The following is a 10,646-nucleotide window of genomic DNA, read 5'->3' as shown; positions in this document are numbered from 1 at the left end:
GAGCTTCCTCGGCAGCTGACCGGGACACCTGGCCGAGTGACCAGCCTCACTGGGCTTCTTGCGAGGGGCGCAGCCCTGGGTGCTCCCAGCGAGGGTCCCCTGTGGAGCTGGCCAGTCGGTGCAGGCTCCCGTGTCCCTCTGTGTGGCGCGTCTGCGGGAAGGGCTGGTGGTGTCACTGCTCCCTGGGGGCACTGGTGCTGTCTCTCCCGGACACGACCTGCTTTGTCTCAGGCCCAGACCCGAGAATTTCTGTTTCTCCGGTGCCTGGTACTGAAAAGCTTTCCACTAAACAGCGCTCCTCACAGAATAGGTTTTAAAAATAGGATCAACTCACGCCGAAGTGATGGGGAGGGAAGGGGGTGGAGCAGCTGCCCATCAAAGGGCCCCACCCACGCCCCTCCCAGGAGCGGAGCTCCGCCTCAGCTAAAGGAGCCCAGTGCGGGGGGCTGGAGGGTGCCGGGGGGCTGGAGGGTGCCGGCTGAGGGGCTGGACGGCAGCTGCGCCAGCCGTGGCCCGGCTGTGATTCTGGGCAGCTTCCACCAGGCAGAAGGTGGGGCTGTCACACAGCCCTGACCCTCGCCCTGTTCTGTTCATATGTAAAATGAAATCAGTGACGCTGAGGGTGTGTTAGCTTCCTGGGGCTGCAGTAATGAATTGCCACAAACTGGGGGGCTTAAAACAACAGAAATGTGCTCTGGAGGCTGGAAGCCCAAAATCCAGTAGCGTTCTCCCGCTGAAGGCGCTGGGGAGCACGCTTCCCACCTCCTCCAGCTCGGGCGACTCCAGGCCTCCTGGGCTTGTGGGCACGTCACTCTGTGACTTGGCTTCTCGTGGCCTCTCCTCTGTGCATCCATGTTTCCTTTTTTGGCTCTTACAAAGACACTCGTCTTTGTTTTTTTAAAATATATTTATTTATTTTTGGCTGCGTTGGGTCTTCGTTGCTGCGTGTGGGCTTCTCTCTAGTGACGGCAAGCGGGGGCTACTCTTCGTTGTGGTTGGCGGGCTTCTCACTGCGGTGGCTTCTCTTGTTGTGGAGCATGGGCTCTAGGTGCGCGGGCTTCAGTAGTTGCGGCGTGCGGGCTCAGTAGCTGTGGCTCGCGGGCTCTAGAGCGCAGGCTCAGTAGTTGTGGCGCACGGGCTTAGCTGCTCCGCGGCATGTGGGATCTTCCCGGACCAGGGCTCAAACCCGTGTCCCCTGCATTGGCAGGCGGATTCTTAACCACTGCGCCACCAGGGAAGTCCCAAGACACTCATCTTTAGAGTTAGGGCCACGCGGATAATCCTGGGTGACTCATTTTGAGATCCTTACCTTATTCACATCTGCAAAGACCCTTTCTCCAAATAAGGTCATGTTTGCAGATTTGGGGGGGTCAGGACGTGGAAATGTCTTTTGGGGGCCCCCATTCACCCCAGTGCAGGCGGGCGAGGGTACGCATTGATTCTCAGATCTCTGTAAGGAGTAGGATGTGAGCTGCATTTCAGTTAGAGCCAGGATCCAGAAAGATTGCACCGGCCCAGGGAAAAGGGTCTCGGGGACACATGCTGGCTCTTGCATGTAGGTCCCCAAGCCAGCCTCGCAGGTGTAGGCGTCCGGGACGGCAAGACCTGCTTGGCAGCAGGAGGCGTCTGAGGAGCGTGACGTATGAGGCGACACAGGGGCTCGTAGCAAACGAGGCTCTAGACCACGAGTCGGCAAACCAGGGCCCTGAGCCAAATCCGGCCCGCTGCTTGTTTCTGTTATAAAGTTTTATTGGAACACAGCCATTCACTTATGTGTGGTCTGTGGCTACTCTCGCAGTTCAGTAGTTGTGACAGAGACTGCGTGGTCCACGTAGCCGAAAACAGTTACTGTGTGACTCTTCACAGAAAGGGTTATGGACTTTGCTCTTGGCTATATCACTGGGAGCATAACTCCTAGAACAAAGGGGTGACAGTCTGGCCCTGCCTTGCTGTGAAGGCCACAACTAAAGTGAATGGTGTTTCCTGTGACAGAAGACCCTCACCCTCACCTGTGCCAGGTGATGGGGCTGTCACTGCTCCAGCAGAAGAGGGCCTGCCTTCGAGAGCTCACCTTCCAGGGTGGGGAGTGGGGAGACTGGAAATAGGGGACAGACAGCTACCTAGAAAAGCCACCGAGAGAGATGCCGGCCTTCCCTGGGGAGAGGAGTGGCAGGAGGGGTCGGCGTGTCTGGGGATGGGGCAGCCCGTGTGGCTGGCAGGGCTGTCCTCATGCCCGTGGTCCCTTCCCTAGCTGCCTCGGTGGCTTCCCTTTGTCCACACACATTTTTACTGGGAGTCTTTCTGTGCTCACCGCCTCCCCAAGCTTTTACCTCTTGGGCCTCTGGTGACACATCAGGGAACACTTCCATAACAACACATGCCCTTCATGCCACGTGTGTGACTAATTTCTCTCCGGGCCGGGCCACGAGTTTCCTAAGGGAGCCATGCTCGGGAGAGAACACGCTGGAACCCTTGGGTGGGCAGATGGGTTTTTGTGGGTTCTGGGGTTTTGTTTGTTTCCCTCAAAATGAGAACATCTTTGCTTTTTTCTGACATAAGCATTTCAAACACTACAAACAGGGTGTCAGATAGGAAGTGGAGCTCCCCCATCATAATCCCCGGGTTTTGAAATACAGGCGTGTTGGAGCCCAGTCACCCAGGCTGGTCTATGTACTGCCTGGGGCTGCTTTCACACCCGATGGCAGAGATGGGTGGCCGGGACAGACTGTCCACCCTCTGCCTTCATAAGGAAGGGGCTGTGACTGTGGTCTGATGGCAAACAGGCAGGAAGCACCACCCTTGTTCTCCGCTGGTGGCAAAGATGAGTCTTGAGTCAAGCTCGTAGGGATCTGGTTGTCACTTGGGTCTGTGGGGCTGCTTTGCCAGGGTTCGGGGGTTGGGCTGGGGGAAGCAGTTCATCGCTTCATCCCACGCCCGCCCCTCCATCCCCTCCTGCCCGGACGAGGGGGCTTGATCGTCGAGCGTGCGGGGCTCAGGGCTGTCCGACACTTCAGTGTTCACATTAGGCCCCGGACCCCTCACCTTCATCAGAGACCGGGCGGCGGCCGCGCTGGGCGCGCTTAGGAGGGTCACTCGTGCTCTGATCTAGGGCGGTTCTCCAGGGCCACACAGGCGGCCAGGAGCGGCGGGGATACCAGCACAGCGATTAGGGTGTTGAGGGAAATGGGAACTTGAGACAGACTCCGGCGCGTCCCCTGCAGGCTCTCGGGGGCGGCTCGTGTCGCGTCTGGCAGAGGGACCCAAGCCCAGTGGCCCTCCTCCCCTCCCCGGCGCTGGAGTCCGGCTCACACCCTGGAAACGGAAAAATCCAGGAGGTGAAGTGGCTCTGGGTGTGGCAGGAAGCCACCCTTGCAGGGCCGAGGCGGGAGGCCTGAGTCCCCCGGCAGGTTCCGGGCAGGCTCCGTGCTGTCCTGCCAGCAGCCTGAGTGTGGCCCCCGTGGCCCCAGGGTCTGGGGCAGGCTGGAGGCCCTGGCTGGGGGCCAGGGTCAGGTGGGCGGGCCAGCCAGGGGGTGTTCTGAGCCCACTTCCGCTGTGTGGCCGGGGCCGTGTGGGTGGGGTCACCCTCTTGCACACGAGGGGGTGGAGGTGCAGGGTGGCCGGGGCCCAGACTCTCGGGCGAGCGGGTGCCGGGGCCGGGGCGGTAGCTGCGCTGGGCCTGCGTGCCTGACGGCCCCCCGCGCCCTCCGCAGACTGCCTACTGATGCTGGCCTACAAGGACAGGTCAGAGCGAGCCCGAGGGATGCGGGAGCGCAGCAGCCTCGCGCTGGAGGACATCTGCGGCCTGGAGCCCGGCCTGCCCTACGAGGGCCTGGCCCACACGCTGGCCATCGTCTGCCTGTCGCAGGCCGTCATGTTGGGCTTCGACAGCCGGGAGGCCATGTGCGCCTGGGACGCCCGGATCCGCCACGCGCTGGGTGAGGGTGAGTGACACCGGTGCGGGGCTCCGGGGGCCCAGCCTCTGTCCTGAAGCGTCCCGCGGGCCCCGCCGACGGGCTGCAGAGGCCAGGACGCGACTCCAGGCCACGGAGCCCAGTGCTTGCTGAGCGCCCTCCGCTCGGCCGCAATTGGGGCGGGGGGCTGGGGGGCTGGCCCCTCTTGAGCTCCCTAACTTTTGACCCCATTCATCTGAACTAGAGCTTTTAGCCCCAGCGGGCGGCTGGCTGAGCAGTGATCTGCAGGTGCTACCCTTGGCTTCTCACGGGGCCGCCTGAGCCCGGTGTCAGGAGCGCCTTCCCCCGCGTGTCCCTCAAGGGGAGTAGCTCTCGGGAGATGGGGGGACCCAGCCCACCTCTCAGCCCCGCTGCCCACCCGGCTGTGTGAGCAGAGGCGGGCGGGCCCCCAGCTGAGCCATCAGAACCCATGATATTTTTTAAAAAATTTTTAAAAATTGAAGTAGAGTTAATTTACAATGTTGTGTTAGTTTCAGGTGTCCAGCAAAGTGGTTCAGTTATACACATATACGTATATTCTTTTTCATGTTCTTTTCCATTATAATTTCTTACGAAGAGTAGAGTTCCCTGTGCTGTACAGTAGGTCCTTCTTGTTTACCCATTCTATATATAGCAGTGTGTATATTTTAATCCCCACGTCCTAATTTATCTCGAAACCCGTGATATTTTAACACCGTATTTTAAAAATTCAAAATTAAAGCCAAAAGCCCGTGACGAACAAAGTGTCAGAATTTAGAGTGAAGCTGGGCTCCGAGCCACCCTCAGACGTTCCCGTCCTCAGCTGCCCCAGAGCCACAGCCAGCCTGGTCTCGATTCACACATTTGCTGTTTCGCTCACCGTGGGCATTTTGCATTAATTTTTGTTGTTTGAATAATCACTAAAATGTCAGTGATCTTGGCCACTGTTTTGTGCCCAGGTAAGGCCCTTGCTCACCTCACACCAGCCCAGCCCGGCTAGCGGGCTGCGGCCCCTCCCACCTCTGGGCGCCCCCAGAGCGGTCCCCTAGTCTGGGGACGTGTGGACGGCTCAGTGAGGGGATGCAGTGGCAGAAGGGAAGAGCCGCGCCTTTCCAGAAAGTTCTGCGGTTGGGGGTTCCCGCCAGTTCAGCCTGGCTCAGGGCACGGCTCCTTTTCTGCTACGGGGCAGGCAGGGCCCTTGCACAGAGGCAGCTGGCGCCCTGTCTCGGCACCTTGCCAGAAATCACCAGGACACTGATGGGCTCGCTGACCCCCAGCCTCCTTGGGCCGGGCACTGCAGGCCCTCAGGGCTTCCTGCAGGGGCTTGGGTGGGGCTCAGGGAGGAGGAGGTGGGGCTGGGACTGGGCCCCTCTGGGTTGGAGATGAGGCTGGTGGGCACGGGTGGGTAGGCTGCCGTCCACTCCTGGGCCCGGCTACTCCAGGGTGCACCCTCGTCCGAGGTGGGAGCCATCTGGGGAGAGAAGACCATCCTTCTGAGGGGCTTCAGGGCAGAGCACTGAGCGAGGTAGTGGATGAGATCTCGGGGAGCAAGTTGTCCTGCTCGGTGCCAGGGAGAGCCCCTAACTGGAGAGGGAAGGGGGTCCACGGTTTCCTGAGCGTCCCTGTGGTCAGGCTGGGCTGTGAGGCAGACCTTAGACTCTCCACGGACCAGCGGGAGGCTGGGCCTCCTGGGCCTCCGTTTCCCCATCTTTGAAATGGGACCACAGCAGCTACCCTTGGCGGGGGTTCTCAGAGGACGTGCTGTGAACAGGAGTCCTGAGGCCACGGACCTACCAGGGGTCACATGTGAGCTTTTACTGGAGCTCGCCGGGGCCAAGTTAGGATGGGGAGGGGGCCCCCTGAGGATGGGAGAGGTGAGTGTAGCCACCTCGGGGCTGGACGCTGCGCTGGGAGGCGGGGTGGGGCAGACCTGCCCTCTGAGCTGACCCTGGGATGCTGCGCCCCCCTCCCCCGCCTCTGCCCCAGCGACGCCCTCTCGCCCCTGCCCCGCCCTTAGTGCACAGGTTCCACGTGACCGTGGCTCCAGGCACCAAGCTGGAGAGCGGACCCGCCACCCTGCATCTCTGCAATGACATCCTCGTCGTGGCCAGGGACGTCCCTCCGGCCGTCACGGGGCAGTGGAAGCTGTCGGACCTCCGGCGCTATGGGGCCGTGCCCAGCGGGTTCATCTTTGAAGGAGGGACCAGGTGTGGGTACTGTAAGTATGTGGGCCGTGGGGACCCTGGGCCGCGGGCAGCCCCAGACCTCCCAGCTTCCCGGCCCGACCGTGGTTCAGAGCCGACCCTCCTGCTTGCAGCTGGCCTCTCAGGGACACGGCAGGGTTATGTCTTTTAACATCGAGCCCAGACCCTCAGCTGTCTCTGTTCTTGCTGTTGGAGGGTGGGTGCTTGGAGGCTGAGAGGAGGGCCCCTCCCGCAGGAAGCCTGTGCAGGGGCCGCCCGGAGGCAGCTCATGGGCCTACGTCCCAGGTCACAGAGCACCAGAGCGGCTCAGGTTGGCTTTAAAAAAAAGGGGGGGAAGAAGAAGAATAGATGCATTTATTGAGGATGTGCTGAGAAACTCCGTAGTGGACCCGCCAGCTCCCTTGGCCCTCCCAGGCTGGACGTCACAGGTGGGGGCCGAACGCGAGGGCCCAGCAGTGAGGCAGGGGTCCCGAGGGCCGAGGTGGTGTCCGAGCTCCAGCAAGCTGTCCTCGAGGCCGGGAGGGGCGTGGTGGGAGTGGGGGATGTTCCAGTGCCCCCAGCCTGCTGTTCTCCGAGTTGGGGGCCGCTGTGGACCTGCTGTCACCGCGGGGAGCGAGAAGTCCCTTCCCTCCTCTCCAGCGGGGCCGAGCCTATCTGCGTGGCCTCCCCGGGCTTGCGGCCGGCCGAGGGCCTCCTGCTGACCAGCTGGGCGGCCTCGAGGGCCATGGTCAGTGTGCTGGGCTGTGCATCCCCACCTCCGTTCAGCCTGGGACCCTGGTCAGGGGGATCATCGGCCCCTCCCTCGTGTGCAGGGTGGATGGAGGCTCTAAGCCGGGGGCGACCTCTCTCCACCTCTCCACCCCCGTAAAGGGGCATTAACCGCCCCCCTCCCTGCCGCCCGCAGCCTCATGAGAGCATGCAGATGGCCAGGGCCTACCGCAGGGTCTGGCACACGCTCGGTATGGCCAGGATGGGGGTCCACCTGGCTCTGGGGCCTTGGTCGTGCCTGGATTTCTCTGGACAGAGGACGCGGTTGTGCTGTGTGCTGGGCATCTGGCCCCCTCATTCCGCAAGGGGTGTGTGAGGCGGGACAGGCTGATCCGGCCCAGCCGGGCAGCCCGCAGGGCCCTGCCTTTGAGGGGACAAGATGTAGGCTTCAAAGGCGCTTAGCAAACAGGTGAACAAGCAGGTGAGGGCGCAGAGAGGCAGGGAGGGGCGATGTGGCGGAGGCGAAGGTGGACCTCTGGGGCGGGAAGTTTGGCGCAGTGGCCCTGGAGCTGGTTGGGCGGCCGCAGACAGCGCCCGAAGGGCCTTGACCGCGGCTGGGCCTGTGCATTTCCCACCTGGAGTTTTTGAGCATGAGTGAGGGGTGAGCGCAGCTGTCGGCCTGCCTGCCTGGGCTGTTGTGGAAGGGCGCACGGGACATTGGCCAGAGTCCTTTCTGCTGGACAAGCTGTGGGCCACCTAGTCTTTGGTACATCAGAGGTGACAGCAGCGGGTGGTGCAGGGGACCCTGGCCCAGCTTTGTTTCCCTCCCTCGCGTGGCTGGCCGGGAGCAGCGGGTCACAGCGCACTTGGCACGTGGCGGCCCTTCCCTTCCGAGATCTCCACGTGGGGCCCTGGAGCTGCTGGGGGCACCCCGGAGAGGGTCGGGGGGAGAGACCAGCGTCCTGGCTGGAACTGTGGAATCCCTGCGCGCTGAGCCTCAGACAGGATGGCTTGTGGCTCTTTTGAGGACTGGGGTTCAGACCTGGGGTTGGTGCTGGCGTGTGCCCTCGAGCGGGGGCAGGCCAGGAGGACCGGTTCCTTGGAGACCATTTTATTTGCCCGGACATAATGTAATAGAGCCCTCTAGATATTTCTCCCCTGAGGCCTCAGGGTTGAAAACTCCGACTCTTGGTGTGGGTGGGCTCCTTCTGTGATCGTCAACAATTCCAGGCACCGGAGCAGCTGAACCTCGAGCCGCTGTGCCTTCCCTGGGTCCCCAGCGTGAACTGTGACAGGGCCACCTTGTTGCTTCTGCCTGAGGCCTCGAGTTAGCTCCGTCCACAAACCCGGGCTGGCCCAGCGGATCCGCCTTGACCTGCAGGCTGCAGGCCAGACATCCTCCCTCCTGCTGAGGGACCCTGGACCGAGAGAGAGTCCCTGTTGGGCATCCTCATCTCCCCTCCAGGCTGTCTGGAGGCCCCTGGCCAAACCCACCCGGTCAACGGTGGCCGAACACGGTGGTGGGCAGCTAGGCCAGCCTGTCCCGACCCTCTGCCCCCGGCAGGTCCCACTGGGCTCCGTTCTCTTCCAGGGACAAGCTTGCCGCTGCTCTGCTGGTGTAAGCCAGTTTTTAGGCTGTTACCGGACTCGATGCAGGGCTGGGTGGGAAGGGACGGTGCACCCCTGTGCGTGTGGTCAGAGCACCAGGCCACTCAGGAGCCGGGCCGTCCTGGGAGGAGGGCGGCTAGTTCAGGTCCAGGAAGGGTGTGAGTTAGGGTCCTGGGGCCACGTAGCAAATGACCACAAACCGGGGCCTTAGAACAACACAAATTTGTTCCTTCACCGTCTCGTTCAAAGTCAAAGTCGGGGAAGGGCCGGGCTCCCTCGGGGGTCCAGGGGAGGGTCTTCCCTGCCTGTTCCAGCTCCCGGGGGTGGGGGGGGCAGGTGTGCCCGGGCTTGTGGCCGCGTCACTCCCGTCTCTGCTCCGGCATCACGGGGCGTCTCTGTAGGACACCAGTCGTTGGATTTAAGGCCACCCCACACTCGGGGATGATCTGTCTGACAGCCTTCACTTGAGCGCACCTGCAGAGACCCTTTTCCAAATAAGGCCACAGTCATCGGCTCCAGGGTGTGAACCTATCGTTTGGGGCCACCGTTCATTCAGCCCATGACAGGGGTCACCTGAACTGTGACGGTGCCAGCATTCAGATCTCGATGAGTCTGTGGGCACCGGGACAGAGAGTGGGTTAGAGTCCCCAGAAGGCCCTGGAGGGTTTTGGATGTAAGGATTCAACATCTTCTCCCCTGGGGCAGGTCCCAGCCTGGACCCTGGGCCCCCCAGGCCACACCCCCTGGGCCCTCAGCCTCAGACCACTCCAGAGAGCAGTAACTCGACCCTGGCCCCCTTCACCCATCCTGAGGAGTGGGTGACTGGATGTCAGGAGAGGGCCCTGGAGCGTGTGGGGGAGGGGTCGGGCAGGTGTGCGGGGGGCTCCGTGTGGCTCCGGGTACCGCGTGGGTGGACGTGTCCTCTCTGTGGCCTCCACGTGGACGATAGCCTGTGTGGATGATTCGGATGGGGGTTGGGCTTGGTGGCCGGGAGCTTGAGGTCCCTCAGCGTGGCCCGATTCTCTCTCTCTGGGGTGGTCACGGCCCGCTGTGTGTGTTTAGGGCTGCAGGGCAGGGGCAGGGCATGCTGGTGAGGGTGGCACAGAGGTTTGGGGGCCCTTCCCCAGCAAGAGGCTCAGCAGGCAGGGAGAATGGTGGGCCCGGGAGAGTGGGGTCTGTCCGCGGTCTGGAGCCCGGGGAGGGCTTTGGAGAGGGCCAGGGGGCATTTGGACAGGGCCTAAGCAGGAACGGAAGTTTCTAGGATGAGGGGCCCCAGAGGAAGTCCCCGTCCTTTACATTGGCAGGTCCTGTCAAGGGCACTTCAAGGGCATTCCCACATCCGTGTGAGCCGGCTGCGGACAGGATCGGGGTCCTCGGATGCTGAGGAATTCAGCAGGTGGTGGAGGGCGGGGGTCCCAGGCTGGCTTCTGAGTCTGTGCAGGCTGCTTCCCCTCTCCTTCCCCCTAGCTCCTCGGGGTCCAGGCCATCCTGTCAGCCCCTTGGGGCGCAGTGAGCATTTTAAATTGATTTTTATATGTGCGTAAAGGAGAAGCTCTGAACTAGGGAGAGACCGTCTTGCCACGCCTGTCCAGCTCTGAGAAGCCCTTATGTGCCTCTTCTGTGGTCCAAATGCTGGTCTCGCTGGAACTGCTGGAGCCCTGGTCTTGAAGCCCAGGAATCTTGGGGAGGAGGGAATGCATTCAGGGGCTTCTCTGTGGCCTGCACTGGGTGAGGGGTTGGAGCTGGGAGCACACAGCTGGGAAGACTCAGCCTGTGTGGGAGGACACAAAGCGTTTAGAATCCTCGGGGGCACAAGGGGAGCCGGGGAGGGCCACAGACCCCAGCCCGGGAGCGTTGGGGAGGCCCTCTAGAGGTGAACCTGAGTGGGGCCTCTGCGGGGTGAATAGGAGTTGGCCCAGCCGCCGAAGGTAGGGAGGGCTGGGGGGAAGAGAGAAGGTGCTCCAGCCGTACATTAAGCGCGGCTGGGTGACGGGAACAGTGTGTGCGGGGTGGCAGAGGTGAGGTAAGAGGAGGAATCTGGACCAGAGCTTGCACTGTGTTCCCAGGGTAGCAGGGAGCCATCAAAGGTGCTAGAGCAGGACAGTGCCACCCACAGACCTGTGTTGAGGGCGATAACTGTGGCCCCAGGGTGCAGACGGGATGGAGGCAGGGGCCGTGAGTGGGCGTGAGATGCGGA

At 62.2% G+C, this 10,646-nt stretch overlaps 1 protein-coding gene across 2 annotated transcripts in view; it reads left to right on the top strand.

Moving 5' to 3' along the window:
- The first annotated feature begins 3,421 nt into the window (after positions 1–3,421).
- DOK7 (docking protein 7) overlaps positions 3,422–10,646 on the top strand; it is a 16,205-nt gene continuing 8,980 nt past the window's right edge. The window contains exons 1-3 of one of the 2 annotated variants that reach the window (XM_024745136.1): positions 3,422–3,510; positions 3,711–3,941; positions 5,947–6,147. In XM_024745136.1, coding sequence (XP_024600904.1) covers positions 3,722–3,941; positions 5,947–6,147 — 421 coding nt within the window. In that variant the 5' untranslated portion in view covers positions 3,422–3,510; positions 3,711–3,721. Of the gene's footprint in view, positions 3,511–3,710; positions 3,942–5,946; positions 6,148–10,646 lie in introns of those variants that run through there. The other variant, XM_024745137.1, reaches the window with a different exon arrangement.

Source organism: Neophocaena asiaeorientalis, unplaced genomic scaffold, assembly GCF_003031525.2.
Source record: "Neophocaena asiaeorientalis asiaeorientalis breed wild unplaced genomic scaffold, Neophocaena_asiaeorientalis_V1.1 scaffold65, whole genome shotgun sequence".
Taxonomy (NCBI): Eukaryota; Metazoa; Chordata; class Mammalia; order Artiodactyla; family Phocoenidae; genus Neophocaena; species Neophocaena asiaeorientalis.
This window is presented reverse-complemented; position numbering and strand designations above follow the sequence as displayed.